We start from the raw sequence: 19,956 nt of genomic DNA, 5'->3' as shown, positions 1-19,956 counted from the left end.
AACAGATGACAAACAGTAAGAGGTTTGTGTTGTCTTTCCACTTATTTAAATTAAGATAACAGATGTCAGTATGTTATGTGATCCATTTAACTTACTAATTTTTTTTTTTTTTCAGATTCCTGGGTAGTAACTTACGGATACTTCCAGTACACAACGCAGCAAATGCCGTTAATCTTATGTGCACCATAGCTAAGGTGAGTCCCCTGAGGAGAATGGCATATATACATACACACTGTTAGACTTTTAAGGTCCCTGACTTCAAATGCACACTCTCTTCAGTAGGACTGACAAATACCCTACTTCTCTCCCCTCAGAGAAGTTGCTCTTTCCAGATGCAGCTCTTCCCCAAGCCGAAACTCAGCTTCTCAAGTCTTCTCACTTTATTTCTAGTAGCAGCTACCAAGATCACTCATTTTGGGCCAGAAGAGCATTTAGTCATGGAGACATTGTGTTGGCCCTACTGGTTCCTTAAATCTTCTTCCAGATTCTGAAGTACAAATATTGGTAGTCACGAACTATCAGAGTGCAAACATACTATTTTATAACTTCGTCTGTTACCCATTTTATTTTCATGCTTGTTCTCCTCTGTAAGGTGTGCTTCCAGCTCCCAGAGTTAGGTGTTCCTTACTCCTAAACCGGGAGCACATCTCCCGTGAAGCAGATCTTACAGTGTCCTGCTTTTTGGCTCGCATGTTTGGAATTCCTTACAGACAGAGATCAGGTGTTTTTCTCTCGATTACTCTAATACCTCATACATGGTACTGACTGATACTTCTTGAATAAAGTTAGGTATTTTATGATGTGACCCTGTAAAAATATCTTATTTCTCCAAATAATGCTGCATGTTTACATTTTCTTCCAGATCACCTCCAAGCCATACATAGATAGCATCTGCTACAGAATGATAACAACTAAAGCTTACATCATTGAGCAAAGTCCTGTCTGGACAACACTTCATAAGATAAAGCTGAGCAGCGGTGCATTTAATCCAAGTTAGGTTATCAATTACAGATGTTCTTTTAGAAGAATACTGAAATAAAATATGTACAGTTAAATGTGGTTATATTTTTAAGTTTTATTAATTCCTTTAATAATGTTTAGAAAAATTGGTACATACATTATTATAAAATTCATGCAGTTTCTTAATGATACACATTAATTTGGATGAACAGATATTTTCTTGGAAATAAATACATAACATTTTCTAACTAACCCCTTAGGTTAAAAGAAAAGTCATATATACTTTTTAGGTTTCCACAAGCCAGCTGGTATTTCTAAAACACTGGGGGATGCTTTTACACTGTAACTACTGTTGGAGAGCTGGTGACAGGCCTCTGCCCCCTTGACTCCTCCTGAGGCAAGGAAAGAAAGGGAAATTAAGAGAGGGTATCAACTGGCCCAACTCAGAGTTGCTAAGCTCTTACCCTGCTGTGACAGCCAGTTTGACATGGGGACTTCTAAGATGTAACATGTCAGCACCTGGAGCACAGAGTATTTTTAGGTGTGTACATCAAGTGTATGTTGTTATAAACTCACAACTATAATTTAGAAGTCATAATATAAAATTACTAATTTGTATTGGATTTTCAGCATCAGTATTCAGAATACACATGGGCATTGTTTACCCTGTAGATAACCTTTTTAAAACCAGATACTACTACTGATCCATAATGTGTCATTATAGAAACAGATGAAAGAGGAAAGCTACATTTCTATCAGTATATAACAGAAAAGCTCTTCCAAAGGTATTAAATAAACCATACTGGAAAATACATTATTTTACTAGTTTTTATTTAGGAGATGAAGCTTTTACTTTATCTCATGTTTTCGTCAGAGGTAGACTTTGTTTTTATTTCAATGAGTTCCTCTACTCGAGCCAGAACACTTTCAATCAAATCAAATGTGAAAAGAGCTGAATGTAAGACCTGCAATGCCAAGAAAATTACTGTTACTAGGCTGGCTGCCTTTAAAACTACACAAAGCAAAAAATGAAGGGTTCAGCAGGATGTAGCTTAGGAAAAGTTCAGATCTACCTTAAGCTGCATTTCAGGAGGCATATTAGGGATCTCTTCTCCACCTACTGTTACAGAACAAAGATCTTTAGACTTCTGGACTTCTAGAAGAGAAGGGAAAGAAAGACCATGTGTCATAGTAAAGCAACTCTCAGATTTCAGTAATAAATGTATAAGCTATTTTAATCAGTTACTAAAAGTCAGCTGTTTGTATAAATTAAGTCATTGTTTGATAGAGTATGCTTAAATCAAGCTATAAACAAAAATATCAAAATTCTGCAACATGTAAATTAATGTTTCTTGAGGTGAATAGCACTATTTTGGCATGCATAGGATGAATGAACATTTATAAACTTTTTTCTTCAATATAGTCAGAATTATACTGGTCCCAATAAAAAGATGTTTCTAGTAATGCATACAGAAATACCCTTTAGCTATACTGAAAAGATCACAGGATTATTATAATTGCTGACTTTAAAGATTCTTTTTTGTAATTTGTTTAAATATAGTTGAAGGTGAAATAGAAGGGTAGAACCCAAAGTAGAAAAGGAAATACAGTGATATCCAGACAGAAATACTTGCAACACAATTAGATTCTTAATCAGAACATGAGGTTTTAAACCAGAACAGGCTTCAGTTTGGTTTAAATCTTTGTAAACCTCACTCAGTGTTAATGGGCATACAGATTTGCTAAGGTTTTTTTTTTTTTTTTTTGGGGGGGGTGTAAGTGAGGCACATGGAAATTTCCAGGCTAGGGGTTGAATTGGAGCTACAGCTGCCGGCCTACACCACAGCCACAGCAACACCAAATCCGGGCCGTATCTATAACCTACACCACGGTTCGTGGCTATGCTGGATCCTTACCCTACTGAGCAAGGCAGGGATCAAACCAGCATCCTCAATGGATATTAGTCGGGTTCATTTCCTCTGAGTTGCAGTGGGAACGCCTAAGAATCATTTTTAATTGTAAAGAAAATGACTCAGCTGTCATAGTTCCTTGTCGGCTATAAATTAGATGAATACAAGATACAGTTCTTTTTTTGAATATCAATGACAGTTCAAAAAATCTAATTTTTATATCTAACTGAAAATGAAGTTACACATTACCAACCTTGGCTATTTTTAATTTCTGCTTCATAGTGCGCTTTTGACATATTAAGTCCTGTATGGAGTGGCTTTAAGAAATTATTCTCAATCTTTTCAAGTTCTGTCCATAATCCAGTCTGTTCAGAAGAATTAACAAAAGAATTAATTGTTTGGTTCAAAATTTATTGATTGCTTACTAATATAAAACATGAGAGTTGGAGAAACAAAAATGAGGAAGGCACTGCCTTTTAAGGTAGAGTTTACTGTTTAATAATGCGTTCATTACTACACCTAGTTATTTCATGTGCATACCAATCAAAACCAAAGTGTAACTGGTCAGTACGTTCATTACTGTGCCATTTGGAAGTTTTATCCATGGGAAAATTATTTGAGGACCATTCACAAGGTCTGAGACATTTCTCTTCCTTCTGAACCATCTTCACAGTGATGCCACCTCGACTCTCGATCTTTCAAATGACAGCCCTGTCACACATCGAGTTCCAGAGGATTCTTTTCCTTCCTTGTTGATGGAAATGTTTCTAACACAAATGGACTTTCCTGGTGATCAATACACGTGGGGATTTTACCTGCCTAGGACAGTTTAGGTTTGTCATCTGTAAGTAAGTAAAATGTTTTCTTGAGTTCTGGGAACAGCTCTGGCAAATTAACCTGAGGAAGGGGTTGTGGGAACCTCTGATTGACCTAGAGCCTGTCAGAAGCACCAGTCGATCCCGACCTTGTGATTGGCATGTGAAGAGGGCAGGGGTTAGAGTAATGGGATGCAGGCTGGGGTAGCCTGTGTGATCTGCTGCCATCTCCGGGGCGGGGGCCTGTCAGAAAGGGCCTGAGGGGTCGGACGCCCAGCTGGGGGGCGTGCGTGGGTTTCCTCCCCCAGGCTGCCTGCAGACACCGGCTGTTTCTGAGGCCTCTTCTCCCTCCTCTGTCCCTGCCAGTCTCCTTTCTCCCTTCTCTGACTCCTCCAGGTCCCTGGGCCTTGCCCCCGCCCACCCCACGACGACAGGCTTCAGGTGCACTGCACCCTCCTTTCACAGGCTTCTCCTTTGTCCAAGGCCCTTTCCTCAAAGGAAAAAAAAAGAAAAAAATCTAGGAGAAAGTCTTTGTGACCTTGGGTTAAGGCAAGTTCATAGAGAGAACCTCAAAAGCATAAATAATTTAAAAGAATAAAATTGACAGAGTCCCTGATGGCCTTAGCAGTTAAGAATCAGCATTTTCATTGCTGTGGTGTGGATTCAGTCCCTGGCCTGGGAACTTCTGCATGCCACAGGCACAGCCAAAAATGAAAAAAAAAGACTAGAATGAAATTTTAAATTTCTGCTCTTTGGAAAATAATGAGAATACACGCCACACACAGTTAGAAAATATTTATAAAAACCGTACATAATAAAGGACTTATATCCAGAATACAGGGAAAAGTTTCTTTTCAAAAAAGTTGGTCTAAGTTGAAAAAACTTTTTTTACCCATACTTACTTAGTAATAGGAATTATTTGAAATCTTATTCCCCAAATGATGATAAATTTAATGTCATATTCATTCTTTGGTATAAACAAGCTTCACTAATTCTCTTCAGCCAACAAGTTTAACCGAATTACTGATTCAGTATTTTACAAAGCAAATGTATCTTGTATCAAACATTCTTTCTTGAATGTTTTAAATTTCTCCTTTGAAAGGTAATGATTAAAAGTTTACAGGAGAGAAATGAGGAGTTCCCATCATGGTGCAGTGGTTAACCAATCTGACTAGGAACCAGGAGGTTGTGGGTTGGATCCCTGGCCTTGCTCAGTGGGTTAACGATCTGGCGTTGCCGTGAGCTGTGGTGTAGGTCGCAGATGCGGCTCGGATCTTGTGTTGCTGTGGCTCTGGCATAGGCTGGCAGCTACAGCTCCGATTAGACCCCTAGCCTGGGAACCTCCACATGCCGTGGATGTGGCCCTTAAAATGACAAAAAAAAAAAAAAAAAAGTTCACAGGAGAGAAATGAGATGTAACAATATATCTAATTTTATGTTTAGACTGAATTTATTAATATTCTATTCAGTAATGTCAGGAACATTAGTTAAAGCAATTACATTTACGTCTTCCTACTCTAATAGGAATGTGTTCTCCAACCCACAGATAAGTTTAACATACTGAAATATAATGTTTTCCTTGTGGCTTCCGATTTCATTTCTTAGGCGTGCCAGAATATCAGACATGTATGTCAGTTTTATCACTATTATCTTTGAAAATACCTGCCAAATGAGATTGCTTTACAACTAGAGAAACATTATTCCTGAATTCATAGTCCCTCCTTAGAACTTCCCATAGGAACAATAACTGAACCTTGATAGGATACAGTAAATGGTCATGCTTAGCTCTAACCACTGAAAAAGTTTCAAAAGTTTGGCTACTCAGCAAACTTTTGTTTTTTAAATTTTTGAGGGGCCATACCTGCAGCATGTGGAAGTTCCCAGGCCAGGGATCGAAGCTGAGCCACAGCAGTGACAAAGCTGGATCTTTAATTGCCAGGTCACCAGGGAACTTCTCAGTGAAATTTTAAAACTAACAATTTTTACCACCTTTACAATACATTTATTATAATATCCAGAGGGATTTCCCTGGACACCAAAGCTTTCCAAAGTAAAATACACTGACTTCAAACAACTTTGGTAGTGCTCTGATGATTTTTTAAAAAGACAACTGCCCACAGTTCTGCTCTGCCACTCATCATTCCTTTACGAGTTTTTTTTTAAGTCTCAGTGACCCACAGTGTGTTTCTGATTCAGTAAATACAGCTGATCTTTAGATTTGTGTAAGTTTATTACCAAATATCAACTTAAGTGTTGCAAAATTTATAATAGGTCTCATCAAGAAGTATCATAACCTTTGCATCCATGTTTTGCAGTAAAGATTTGATAAGACACCATGTTATCATTAAAATGTGCTTGAAAATAAATCAATATAGACACACTGTATACATTATATCCACATACGCTGGAAAAATAACTTTTCCAGGCCCAAGTGAGCTATTTTCTCATTTGCCAAATAATATGGAAATGCAATTATATACACTGATAATAAGGTTTCTTTTTAATTTCTACTGAGACTAAAAGAATGTGGGTAACGTTTCATCTTTCAAAACATTAGCGGGCCTCATTAACAGGTTCAGCATGTTGCTTCTAGTTGTCTTTAATTTTGATGATTTTAAGCTTTCACTTGCAAATAACTTACTTTGTAGACTCATTTTCTTTGAGTACTTCTGATAAAACTTTAAAGCCTTATTTTCTTTTTGGAATGTGGCTCAAATGAAGGCTAAGTTTATTCATTACAGAGCCAGTGTTTTTCTGAACATTGTCACTATTTCAGATCAACAGTTCGATGTGCACATGTTTCTGTATTTTCCTTCCAACAAAGGTTCTGAATGCAGTTTGTACAGGCTGGATTAAAGTTTTGCACTTGTCACAAGTTTGAAAAAATGGATACCAAGTTCATTCTAAAAATACACAGATTAAAATGATTGTAAATTTAGACAATTTTACTGACAGCAGGTACAAGCTGCTTCCCAACTATGTGCTATGTTACTATAAAATTAAACTGTACAATGTCATAGCCCTTCTGCTAACTGACCGTTAAATGCATCCTAAGCGATGTTGGTAGGCAGTATACCATACAGCTTGTTCCTAGCCAATGTGCCACCTCCCTCCCCTTTCAAACATCATTCTTTGCAATGACCACAAAATCTGCCGCAATATTCACCACTCAAGAATCTGTGCAAGCCACCTGATATGTTCAGTTCTATTCTACTTCACTTTGTAAAAATTGCCAGTCTGAACCATTAAACTGGTGTAATGACTCACTAATATGCTTGGTTATGAGCAGCAATTTGAAGCACACTGCTCTAAATTATATATACCTGAGAGGAGTTGCCGAGTTAAGAGTATTTATTCTTCCATTTCACTGGATAATGCCAGGTTGCCCAAACAGGGTTATCCAGTTTGTTTCGTCACTGTTCCGTAGCCTCACCTGTGCTACCCACCTTTTTAATATTTGCCATTGTGATGGGTGTGAAATGGTATCTCACTGCAGTTTTAACTTACACTTCCATAAACACTAATGATACTTGGAATCTTGTGGTTATCAGCCATTTTTGTTTCTTCTTCTGTTAGATGCCCTACAGTATCTGTATCCTTTACCTATTTTGCTGATTTGTGGTCTTCTTGCTTTGTAGTTATTTTTTATACTAACTACTGGATAAAAGAAGTAAGATTTTTTTTTCTCTTTCCTGGTGGCTTTTTCAGTTAGTACACATTTTCTTTTCTTGAGTTAGGTTTTAATGTTACTAGATTTATCAGTCTATTCTTTGGTGGTTAGTGAGTGCTTTTTCTTAAGAAACCCTTCTCTCCCCTTAAGTCACACAGATACTCTCTTATAATGTGTTCTAAAAATATCTAAGTCTCTCTTCAATTGTAAGCCTTTAATTTGTTTGCAATTTTGGGTAATAGGTGTGAGAGGCATCCAATGTCTCTGCCCCCATACGTATGACAGCCAGCCCAGCATCATTTACTGAACAGTCCCATTCTTCCTGTCCAGGCTGTAATGGCATCTCCACTTCGGACAGGAAGCACAGTGCAATGGTGTAATCAAGAATGTGAGCTCTGGAGACAGCCCACGTTCAAAATCTGCTTCCTCCACTCACTATGTGGCTTTGAGCAAGCTATGCTAACCCTCACTATGCCTCAGTTTCCTCATGGGTACATTGAAGGAAAAAGTAATACTTAGCTTGTAGGAGGATTGAATGAGTTAATCTATGCTTAAAGCACAGCTTGGCAATATGGCTCTTAAAAATACAAGCTACCATTAACATACATATAATCACACATATATTTTCCCATATCTCTGTATCTCAGTGTGTGTGTGTGTGTGTGTGTGTGTGTGTGTGTGTGTGTGTATTTTCTTTTTTTAGGCTCTCTATTGTATTCTACCAGTCAGTCCATCCACGTAGCAACACTACTATAAATTATGATACCTGGCAAGGCAAGTTCCTATCCAGGCACCTTGGTCCACACAGCTGTTGTGGCTATTTTCAATTCTGCTGCTCCATTTGAAACTTATAATCAACCATTAAACTCCATTAAAAAAAACTAATGTGTGTTTGATTTGAATTGTACTGAATTTTTAGATTAACTTCAGAAGTACTGACAACTTTAAGATAACAAGTCTTTCTATCCACGTAATGTATTCAAGTCTCTACTTAACGTTTTTCTAAGGTCTTTCTATAAAGAGCTATTTTTCATAGTTTTATACATATTTATACATGTTTTCCTAAGTACCTCATTTTTTGTGGCAATTACAATAAAAATATTTTCTGGTTGATTAAGAATTTTTATCATGATTACTGACTGTTATCAAATGCTTTTTTCCTGTAACTGTGGATATGATGAAGTATTTCTCTACTTTAATCTATGTGTTACATTACCTTGCTTTACTGGAATAAACCTAACAGTCCTATGACTTAAAAAAGTTTTTTACATCTTCTTCTGCTAGATCTGGCTTGGTAATATTAGCATATATGTACATAAATGATATTAGCCTTTACTTTAGCAGGCTATTCTAGCCTGTTTTGGTACTGAGGTGATATTTTACTAAATAGACATGTAACATTAGTCGCAACTTTTTTTTTTTTAATTTTTTGGAACATTTTATATATTTGAGTATCTCTTTAAGTTATGGCAAAAAATCACCTGCTTTTGTGATTTCTTTTAGTAGACTGTGGCAGTTTTGGTTGGTTATACTATATAACAAATTTCACCAAAGTTTCCATATTTACTGGCACATTTTCTTTCTTTTTTCTTTTTTTTTTGCTTTTAAGGGCCGTACCCTCGGCATATGGAAGTTCCCAGGCTAGGGGCCGAATCGGAGCCACAGCTGCCAGCCTGCACCACAGCCACGCAACATGGAATCCAACCCATGTCTGCAACCTACACCACAGCTCAGGGCAACACCGTATCCCCAAGCCACTGAGTGAGGCCAGGGATTGAATCCGCGCCCTCAGATGCTAGTCGGATTTGTTTCCGCTGCACTACAATGGGAACTCCTACCGGTACGTTTTCTTATAATTTTCTTCCTGTGTTTTAATCGGTGCTGTTTTTATACTTCCTTTTTAATTAACACACTGTATCTTCATGCATTTTAAAAATCAATCTATACGAGTATGTGTCAGGACCTTTTACAATTTGAATTCTGTAAAAAGCCAGGTGGTGATTGGGGCCATGTGCTGAGAAACGATGACCCAGAATGGCCCTGTTCAATGCAAGGAGGAAGTGAATTTTTAATTCAAAAGTTTAAAAATTAATGTAACATTTTAAATATTTAAATAATATTTAAATGTGTGGCTACTGTCTTCTGTATTGGACAGTGCAAATCTAGGTCTTTATTCAATCTTTAGTTTTTAATGGCAATAATTTGATATATGCCCATAATCTAAAACTTACAATAATGTCCAAAACAACAATGTCCAAAATTAAGCTAAAGAAAATTTGTTGCATATTCTGTTAGCATAATCCTACAAGTTTTTCATGTGATGAACACAGTAATATTTTTATAAGCTCATAGGAGTGAAGAAGCTGTAGAAACAAAATTTTCTCTTTTAAAGTACTAGATCTTTAAAAAAAAAAACACTACAAAGGAAATCACCTTAACATTTTGTTTATCTTCAATATCCAGAAAAAGTAACAAGAGTTTAAAAAATTGTTTTAAGGATAAAAATTTGAAATGTTTACAAATGATTCACTGGTGGAGTAGTTCTAAAACCTTCTCAGTTCTGGAGCTTTACTACATAGACAATTGAAACTGCACTGCAGCCTCTCTCACAGAAGGGAGACTAGGCAGTTTCACAGCTCCGTGAAACTGGCCGCCAGAACAGACAGGGACCTTGCAAGCGAGGACACAGTCAGCCGTAACAATGAAGAAATCGAAAGAAGGAAATGCGTAAGCTGTGGTTTCCCCGTCTCCTAATTTGTGTATCACTTTTTATTTATCAAGTAATATTGTAATATGTCTTATCACTTGTAATATTAAGGTGTATAAACTGAAGTCATTTGGCTCTGCAAATAACACACAAGGGATATATTTTAATTGTGGAGAAAAATAATTTAGCCATCTGTATATCTTCTCTGGAGAAATGTCTATTCAGGTCTTTTGCCCATTTTTCAATTGAGTTGATGGCTTTTTTGTTGTTGTACTGTGTAAGTTGTTCGTATATTTTAGGGCTTAAGCCCTTGTCGGTTGCATTGCCTGAATTATTTTCTCCCATTCTGTAAATTGTCTTTTTCTTTTTTGTATGGTTTCCTTTGCTGTGCAAAAGCTTGTCAGTTTGATTAGGTCCCATTGGTTTATTTTTGCTTTTATTTCTGCTGCTTTAGGAGATTGACCTAAGAAAATGTTTGTAAGGTTGATGTTTGTAAGAATGTTGTGTCTGTGTTCTCTTCCAGGAGTTTGATGGTGTCATGTCATATATTTAAGTCTTTAAGCATTTTGAGTTTATTTGTATGCATAGTGTGAGGGTGTGTTCTAGTTTCATTGACTTACATGCAGTTGTCTAGTTTTCCCAGCACCATTCGCTAAAGAGACTGTCTTTTTCCCATTTTATATCCTTGCCTCCTTTGTCAAAGATTAATTGACCATAGGTGTCTGGGTTTATTTCTGGGTTCTCTGTTCTGTTCCATTGGTCTATATGTCTGTTTTGGTACCAGTACCACAGCATCTTGATTACTGTGGCTTTGTAATATTGCCTGAAGATGTACAGATGGCCAACAAGCACATGAGAAAATGCTCAACATCCCTGATTATTAGAGAAATGCAAATCAAAACTACCATGAGGTACCACCTCACACCAGTAAGAATGGCCGTCATTAATAAGTCCACAAATAACAAATGCTGGGAGAGGGTGTGGAGAAAAGGGAACCCTTCTGCACTGTTGATGGGAATGTAAATTGGTACAACCACTATGGAGAACAGTACGGAGATTTTCCTCAGAAGATTAAATACAGAACTACTATATGACCCAGCAATCCCACTCTTGGACATATATCCAGACAAAACTTTCCTTGAAAAAGACCCATGCACCCACATGTTCATTGCAGCACTATTCACAATAACCAAGACATGGAAACAACCTAAAATGTCCATTGACAGATGAATGGAATAAGAAGATGTGATATGTACACGATGGAATACTACTCAGTCATAAACAAGAACAAAAATAATGCCATTTGCAGCAACATGGATGGAACTAGAGACTCTCATACTAAGTGAAGTCAGAAAGACAAATACCATATGATTTCACTTATATCTGGAATCTAATACACGGCACAAATGAACCTTTCCACAGAAAAGCAAGGCATGGATTTGGAGAACAGGCTTGTGGTTGCCACAGGGGAGGGGGAGGGAGGGGGATGGACTGGGAGTTTGGGGTTAATGGATGCAAACTATTGCCTTTGGAATGGATAAGCGATGAGATCCTGCTGTATAGCACTGGGAACTATGTCTAGTCACTTTTTTTTTTTTTTTTTTTTTTTTGTCTTTTTAGGGCCACACCCAAGGCATATGGAGGTTCCCAGGGTAGGGGTCGAATGGGAGCGGAGCTGTAGCTGCTGGTCTATGCCATAGCAACACCAGATCTGAGCCGAGTCTATACCACAGCTCACGGCAACGCTGGATCCTTAACCCACTGAGTGAGGCCAGGGATCGAACCCGCCACCTCATGGTTCCTAGTTGGATTCATTTCCCCTGCACCACAATGGGAACTCCTCTAGTCACTTACGATGGAGCATGATAGTGTGAGAAAAAAGGATGTATCCCTGTATGTGTAACTGGGTCACCCTGCTGTACAGTAGAAAGTTGACAACACTGTAAACCCAGCTGTAAAGGAAAAAGTAAAAATCATTGTAAATGAAAAAAAATTTTAAATGAGAACCTAAAATGTGGATTATATAGAAGCATGTATATGTGTATAAATGCCAGATATTTTTTTCTTAAAACATATATGCCTACATACCATAATTTAAATACTTGTGGCCTTTATAATCTTACATTGTTTCCCTTGAGCCTGCTTTCATTTTACATATTACAAATTATTCAGGAAAATAACTGGTAGGCAGGTGGACAGTAAAGGTGAGAGAGACAATTATTACAGGCTGAATATTAGAATAGATTATAATTCAACAACTAACACTTACTAAAGACATCTACAGAAAAGTAGAGAACACCAGGTCTAAAACTTGGTTTTGCCAGTACAGAGGAATGGCGGGTCAAGAAGTCACGTGAAACCCAAGTGTGGGAGTCGGTGCCTTCGGCTTATGCAGAGACAGACAAGACCGACTGAGGTGAGGAGGAGAATGGTTATGAAAAGAAAAGAACAAGTCGGCTGACAGGAGTCCAAAATAGGAAGAGAATTTCTTCAATTATGAATTACTTTTTTGTCTTTTAATGACTCTGTCTTTTCTAAGTTTTTCTGTACACACCTCTGACTGCTTTTCAGCTTTTCCTATGACTAGTTACCAGGTCAGCACACTTAACGTGGTCAAAAACAGGTACTGGTAAGAGTCCTTCTGAATAAAACCACCCATAATTCAGCATCACTAGAGCATCATTTTGTTTCTCCTTAAAATTTCTAAAAACTCAAAAGCTGTCATTTTTTGATCAACCACAGCACAGATTTGCCTCTCATTCATACACATGACCTATTGCAACTGCACGTTGAAGAAATGCTTCCATGGTGAACAGGGTGCCTCAAAGATGCTAGGTTCCCATCTTGGACTGATTTTTTTAGGGCTGCACCAGCGGCACATGGAAGTTCCTGCACTAGGGGTGGAACTGGAGCTGCAGCTGCTGGCCTACACCACAGCCACAGCAATGCCAGATCCTTTAACCCACTGAACAAGGCCAGGGGTCAAACCCACATCCTCATGGATACTAGTCGGGTACATAACCCGCTGAGCCACAATGGGAACTCCTGGTATAATAATTTTTACAGTAACTAGCATGAAAACACTTGAATATTTGACCCCTAAGGAAAAAAAAAATTTTTTTTTAATAAGAATGTGGAATTCCCTTCGTGGCACAGCGGAAATGAATCCAGCTAGAATCCATGAGGATGCAGGTTCAATCCCTGGCCTCGCTCAGTGGGTTAAGGATCTGGCGTTGTCATGAGCTGTGGTGTAGGTCGCAGATGTGGCTCGGATCCCAAGTTGCTGTGGTGTGGGCCGGCAGCTGTAGCTCCGATTCGACCCCTAGCCTGGGAACCACCATATGCTATAGGTGCAGCCCTAAAAAGGAAAAAAAAAAATATTAAGAAGAATGCAACCTTAAAATCTGGTTATATTCTTTCTTCTCCATATAATGCTCAATCCAAATAAATGTGAGGTATTAATTGTGGATCTCACAGTAAATATTGCAGTTAAAATGCTAAAACTGCTCTGTGTTCCCTTTCCAGGCAGAGGCCCATGTGCTGCCCCTACAGTACAGTGTGTTTCATACCTAATAAATCTATCACTCCTAAGAAGATTCTTTTTCTTCCTGTCAAGCAAATCTGATCATCTCCGGGTATGGCCGCCTTCCTGATGAAAGTAGAAAACTCATACCGTACTCTAAGGATTCCTTCCTGAAGTCTCAGGGCTTCCACTGCTGCTGAATTTACGTGTTTTGTCTTTTTATCACAAATTCCTTTAGAAAGGAGTCAGGACTGTATTTGTGATTCAAAAGTTCTGGTCACCACCTGGGGTCATAGCTATTACTAGGTATATGCCCTTGTTCCTGTGACTACATTATCTATGAAAAATGAAAGCTAAAGAGTAAATACCCTTTAATAAACACTAAGAGTACGTGGAGAAGAAACGATAGCACCTGGCCAGAGGAGAGGCTGCCCTTGGCCAGAGGCTAGGGATGGGTGAGAATGATGAAGTCGGAATTAATTGGGAAGGAAAAGAGGGAATTTTTGTGATGATAGCAATGTTCTATATTTGATAAGGATTTGGATAACAGATCTCAGCATGTGTTAAAATTCAGTGCATATACAATTTGTACATTTTATGTAACCTTTAACAAAACTATGGGCAAATATTTAACTCAATGAGCTCTCTAACTTCTTAAATGAAATACACACTGAAAGATTTATGGGCAAGTATGCTGAGGTTTGCACTTTACCTTGAAATGCATCAAAAAATAAGGGAGTGATGGATGGAGAGAAGGAAACATGATAAAAGCAGAATAAAATGCTAATGGCAGAATGTTAATGGTAGTAAATCCATGATCATTGCAGAATTCCTTCAACTTGGTTCTGTGTTTGCAAATGTTCACTATAAAATGTCAGGGAAAAAAAGCAGAATACATAGTCAATGACAGCAAATATTTCTGGCTGAAGAGGGATGAACAGAAGGTCAACTCACTCAATCTAATAGATTTGGTCAAGAGGGAAGGGAACTGCTACTTTTCCCATAAACTTTTCATCCCAAATGATGACTTAAATTTTTTTTAAAGGCTCTTTGGCATTCCAATTACTTTCATTTCTTTTATTACTTTAGAAAATTTAACCACACATGATTCAGGTAGTTACAGTTAGTAAAGCAACTATTACAGTAGGTAGAGAGAAAAAAAAAGGAAGTGAACTTTTCTTGTATGACAAATCTCCCTCAAATGGTTTTCTATTTATTGAATACCTCTAATGATGCACTATTTTTAAAAAGTTCAACTTCCTACCCATTATTCAAAAGGTGCTGTTAACAGATTGCTTTAGCGCTAAAAATGCTTCAATTTGTCATGTCTGATGAGGGGATATCAAATTATCGGTTGATTTTATATGGCTCAGATGTAAATCATGAGCAGGGTGGGGTAAGTAAACAGGATACCCAAATATATGTTGAGTTCCAAAAGGTGGCTCACTTAGGAGCTCCAGCTTACTGTGCAATAGGGCTAAGCAATGCCTACAGCCAGAGAGCAGAGGTACAACAGGAAAAAGAAAGTGAGCTGGTTGTGGCATGGTAAGGGCGCCTTGAAATTAGGTAGGTGTAAATAATAATTGTTGGCACTTCTGGCAGCTTTGTAGCTGGTTAAAATACTAGTATTGGCTAAAGCAGGTATTGATAAGAAAATACAAAACACTCCTTATGCATTTTGAATAATACATTTGCTTTTTCAAAAAATTCACTTACTTGATTGTCATTTTCATTATCTTTGATAACCAGATATCTCAATAAATTTAATGAGGCCATTATCCTGTTAATGAAAAATATATAACTTGTTACTTACAGCACAGTTTTATATAATCAACAACTTCAGTGAGTAACGCTAAGTTAAAACCTTGGGTGTATTTTTACAGTTATATTTGCCATTAGAAACTTTTTAACATATCTTATCACATACTTTCTCCCTCTATCATGTCACTCTTATTCTTCAAGTTCACAAAAATACAATTGTGAAAGTTACTATTCTTTTTCCCCCCATGGGAGACCTGTTATCTTTAATATCTGAGACTACCATCTTTTGCTCCCAGAGTTTTAAGATTCCCTTTATAAGTGCTTACCACCACTTCTAAACATCCATTCTAGTATACTGAAGGCAGAATTATGTGTTCTATCTGAGGAAAAGTGATTTAAGTGCTGGAAAACAAAACAATAAAGCCCATACATATAAGCCCTTTGTAAGTTACATACATGAATTTTTTAACGTTATGCACCTGTGCTATAGTCTCAAATCTTTATGAGCTTTGAGGTACAAAATCGTCAGAGGTACAAGATCATCCTGTTAGTCATTCTTCGGGAAAAAGGTTTTTGATTTTGTTTTCACATAATATCTAACTACTTAAATATGAAAATCCTTATGTAATTTTATGAAGTAACTACTGATTATAAAGTTGCAGGACAATACACTTTGGTTTAGTTTAGGTTCCCAAAGCAGGGGTGTTACATTTTACTCTGCATTTACCACGTGTAGTGATCCCTCACCTGTCTGAGTTTTGCAGGAGGTCTGTCTCAGCGCCCTCTGGGAGAAAGAGTACCAGATGGAGAAGGGAGACCAGCTGTGGGCCTGTAAACCATTTGTTAGGTGTTCCCTGAAAAGCAGAAGAAAAACTGGGAAAGGCTTTCAGTAAGAGGCTGATACAGTCATGTGTTCTTCTAACACCTTGATACTACAAAATAAACTATTACACATTCAAAATACATTTTTTAACTTTAATTTCTAGTCTTTCCTTTCATTCACTATTTCCAGACGCCCAGAACAAGTCCTGCTGGTTTGAGAGCACTGACAGCACTTCTCTTGGTTCTCTACCCGGAATTCCTCAGTATTCACAGACTTCAGCTTCCATTAGTACTTCAGAAGTGCACAGCAGAACAAAAGGAGGCCACAGCATCAGCTCCGAGAATTAGTACATTAGTATTTACTTATCCTTACGGCCTGGCACGTGGAAGTTCCTAGGCCAGGGACTGAATCCGAGCCACAGCCGTGACCTATGCCCCAGATGCGGCAACACCAGGTCCTCTAACCCTGTGTCAGGACGGGGACTGAACCCATGCCTCCAAAGTGACCTGAGAGATGCAGCTGGATTCTTAACCCACTGTGCCACAGTGGGAACTCCAGGAGTTAATATAACTTAAATCTATAGTCAACAAATTTCTAACTTCAGGTTTCTAAAAAAAGTAGAAATGAAAAAATATACCAGCATACTTGATTTTACTTCACGTTGTTGCATTTCCCAGATAATGCATTTTTTATACATTGAAGGTTTGTGGCAACCCTGCTTAAAGCAAGTCTATCAGCACTATTTTTCCAACAGCATTTGCTTACTTCATGTCTCTGCGTCATATTTTGGTAATGCCCCCCAAATATGGAACTTTCATTATTATCTCTTCGTTACGATGATCTGTGGTCTGTGTGATCTTTGCTGTTTTGGGGTACCATGCCATATAAGACGGTAAACTTAAGTGAAAAGCACTGGGCGTCTTCTGACTGCTCCAGGGCCTGGCTGTTCTCCCATCGCTCTCCCTCTCCTTGAGCCTCTCTATTCCCTGAGACACAAAATACTGAGATTAGGCAAATTAGTAACCCTACAGTGGTTTCTAAATATTCAAGTGTAGGGAAGAGTCATACATCTCCCATTTTAAATCAAAAGCTAGACATAATTAAGCTTCGTGACCAAGCCCTGTCAAAGGCTGAGCTAGGCCACTTAAGCGAGACCGTTAAGCCCAGTTGTGAATACAAAAGAAACATTCTTAAAGGAAATTAAAAGTGCTACTCCAGTGAACACAGGAATGATAAGGAAGTGCAACCGCCTTATTGCTGGCAGGGAGAAAGTTGCAGTGGTCTGGATGGAGGATCAAACCAGCCACAACATTCTCTGAAGACAAAACATAATCCAGAGCAAGGTCCCAGCTCTCCTCAATTCCATGAAGCCCGAGAAAAGCGAAGAAGCTGTAGAAGTTCGAAGCTAGCAGGGGTTGCTCCTGAGGCTTGAGGAAAGCAGCCATCTCCAGAACGTAAGAGTAAAGCAGCTGGTGCTGAGGCAGAAGCTGCAGTGAATCAATGAGAAGATCTAGCGGAGGTCATGAATGAAGGTGGACACACTAAACAACACATCTTCAACGCGGAGGGAAAGAGCCTCGTGCGGAAAGAAGATGCCCTGTAGGACCTGCGCATCTAGAGGAAGAAACGGCCCGGCTTCAAAGGACAGGCTGACTCTCCTGTTAGAGTGAGAGAGCCGGTGGCTTGGAGTTGACGCCAAAGCCCATTTACTGTTCAGAAGATCCGAGGGCCCTTAAGAATTCTGCCACATCTACCAGCCAGTGCTGTATCAATGGAACAACAAAATCTTGATGAGAACACATCTCTATGACATGGCGGACTGAACATTTCTCCCTACTCTTGAGACCTTCTGCTCAGAAAAAGATTCCTTTGAAAATATTCACGCTCGTTGACGATGCGCCTCGTCCTGAGAGCCCTGAGGGAGACGTGCGACAAGGTTCCTGCTGTCCTCGTGCCGCCTCCCACAGCATCCACTCTAGCCCGTGGAACAAGGGATAGTTTCAGCTTTTCAGTCTTGGTCTTTGAGAAATACACTGGATAAGGTTATAGCTGCCACAGAGAGATTCTTCTGATGGATGTGGGCAGAGTAAACTGAAAACTTTCACTAGAAAAGATGAACCATTCTTTCTGTGTTTTTTTTGACTGCACCCATGGCATGCCAAGGATCAAACCTGAGCCACAGCAGTGACAATGCCAAATCCTTAACCACTAGGCCACCAGGGACTCCAAGATTCACCGTTCTAGATGCAGTAAGAAGTTCCCACTAGATGCAAAGGGATTGGTGGTGTCTCTTCAGTGCCAGGACGTAGGTTTGATCCCGGGTTCAGCATATTGGGTTAAAGGATTAAAGGATCTGGTGTTGCTGCAGCTGCAGCATAAGTCGCAACTGGTGCGCAGATCTGATCCCTGGCCTAGGAACTCCATGTACCATGGAGTGGCCAAAAAAAGGAAAAAAAAGAAATTCATGGAGTTCCCTGGTGGCTCAGTGGGTTAAGGATCCAGTGTTGTCATTGCTGTGGCTTGGGTTTGATCCCTGACCAAGGAACCTCTGCATGCCCTGAGTGCAAGGGATAAAAATTTTTTTTAAAAATTCATGATTTATGGGAAAAGGTGGAAATATCAACATTCACAGGAGTTTGGCAGAAGTTGATTCGAACCCTCAAGGATGACTTTGAGGGGTTCAATGCTTCAGTGGAGGAGGTAACTACAAATGTGGAAATCACAAGAGAAGTACAATTACACGTGGAGTCTGAAGATGTGACTAAACTGCTGTAACCTCATGATAAAATCTGAACAGATGAGTTCCTTCTTATGGGTGAGCAAAGAAAGATGGAATCCAGTCCTAGGGAAGATGCTATTAAGACTGCTGAAATGACAACAAAGAATTTAGAATATTATGGAAACTTAGTTGATAAATACTGTCAGACAGCATTGCGTGCCCCAGGGAAATCAGTGCGGGACATTTCATCGTTGTCTTAGTTCACACTTGTCTTGTTTAAGAAACTGCCACAGCCGCCCCAACGTTCAGCAATAACCACCTTGATCAGTTAGGAGCCATCAACATCGAGGTGGGACCCTTCACCGGCAAAAAGACTGTAACTCACTGAAGGATCAGATGATGGTTAGCATTTTTTAGAAATAAAATATTTGAGGAGTTCCCGTCGTGGCGCAGTGGTTAACGAATCCGACTAGGAACCATGAGGTTGCAGGTTCGGTCCCTGCCCTTGCTCAGTGGGTTAACGATCCGGCGTTGCCGTGAGCTGTGGTGTAGGTTGCAGATGCAGCTCGGATCCCGCGTTGCTGTGGCTCTGGTGTAGGCCGGTGGCTACAGCTCCGATTGGACCCCTAGCCTGGGAATCTCCATATGCCGCGGGAGCGGCCCAGAGAAATAGCAAAAAGACAAAAAAAAAAAAAAAGAAAATATTTTAAAATTCAGGTATGTACATTGTTTTTTTAGACATAATGCTATTGCACTCTACGTATACAGGTTACAGTATAGTGTAATTAGCTTTCATGTGCACTGGGAAACCAAAAAATGTGTGACTTGCTTTATTGTGACCTTTGCTTGATCCTTCTAGTCTGGAACCAAACACGAAATATCTGTGTGCTGTACCCTAATATTAGAGAAAAAATCCTGAGGGCAAAAATCTATCTTAATGTATCCCAGAAATGAATAAAGACATTCTTCAAAATAAAATAAATTGGGGAGTTCCCACCATGACATAGCGGAAACGAATCCGACTAGGAACCACGAGGATGTGGGTTCAATCCCTGGCCTCCTTCAGTG

The 19,956-nt window shown here is 39.0% G+C and overlaps 2 protein-coding genes across 8 annotated transcripts in view; one reads left to right on the top strand and one right to left on the bottom strand.

Moving 5' to 3' along the window:
- Positions 1 to 1,057, top strand: part of C4H1orf146 (chromosome 4 C1orf146 homolog) — a 29,969-nt gene extending 28,912 nt beyond the window's left edge. The window contains exons 4-5 of the mRNA XM_021090830.1: positions 116 to 194; positions 863 to 1,057. Coding sequence (XP_020946489.1) covers positions 116 to 194; positions 863 to 997 — 214 coding nt within the window. The 3' untranslated portion in view covers positions 998 to 1,057. The remainder of the gene's footprint in view (positions 1 to 115; positions 195 to 862) is intronic.
- GLMN (glomulin, FKBP associated protein) overlaps positions 1,058 to 19,956 on the bottom strand; it is a 39,380-nt gene continuing 20,481 nt past the window's right edge. For 3 of the 7 annotated variants that reach the window (XM_021090236.1, XM_021090234.1, XM_021090235.1), the window contains 5 exons: positions 16,094 to 16,200; positions 15,302 to 15,365; positions 3,124 to 3,235; positions 2,034 to 2,116; positions 1,525 to 1,925 (listed from right to left, as the gene is read on the bottom strand). In XM_021090236.1, coding sequence (XP_020945895.1) covers positions 1,815 to 1,925; positions 2,034 to 2,116; positions 3,124 to 3,235; positions 15,302 to 15,365; positions 16,094 to 16,200 — 477 coding nt within the window. In that variant the 3' untranslated portion in view covers positions 1,525 to 1,814. Of the gene's footprint in view, positions 1,926 to 2,033; positions 2,117 to 3,123; positions 3,236 to 13,359; positions 14,450 to 15,301; positions 15,366 to 16,093; positions 16,201 to 19,956 lie in introns of those variants that run through there. The other 4 variants (XM_021090232.1, XM_021090233.1, XR_002343617.1 and 1 more) reach the window with 3 other exon arrangements.

The sequence above is a fragment of the Sus scrofa genome, chromosome 4 (genome assembly GCF_000003025.6).
Source record: "Sus scrofa isolate TJ Tabasco breed Duroc chromosome 4, Sscrofa11.1, whole genome shotgun sequence".
In the NCBI taxonomy this organism is placed as follows: domain Eukaryota; kingdom Metazoa; phylum Chordata; class Mammalia; order Artiodactyla; family Suidae; genus Sus; species Sus scrofa.
This window is presented reverse-complemented; position numbering and strand designations above follow the sequence as displayed.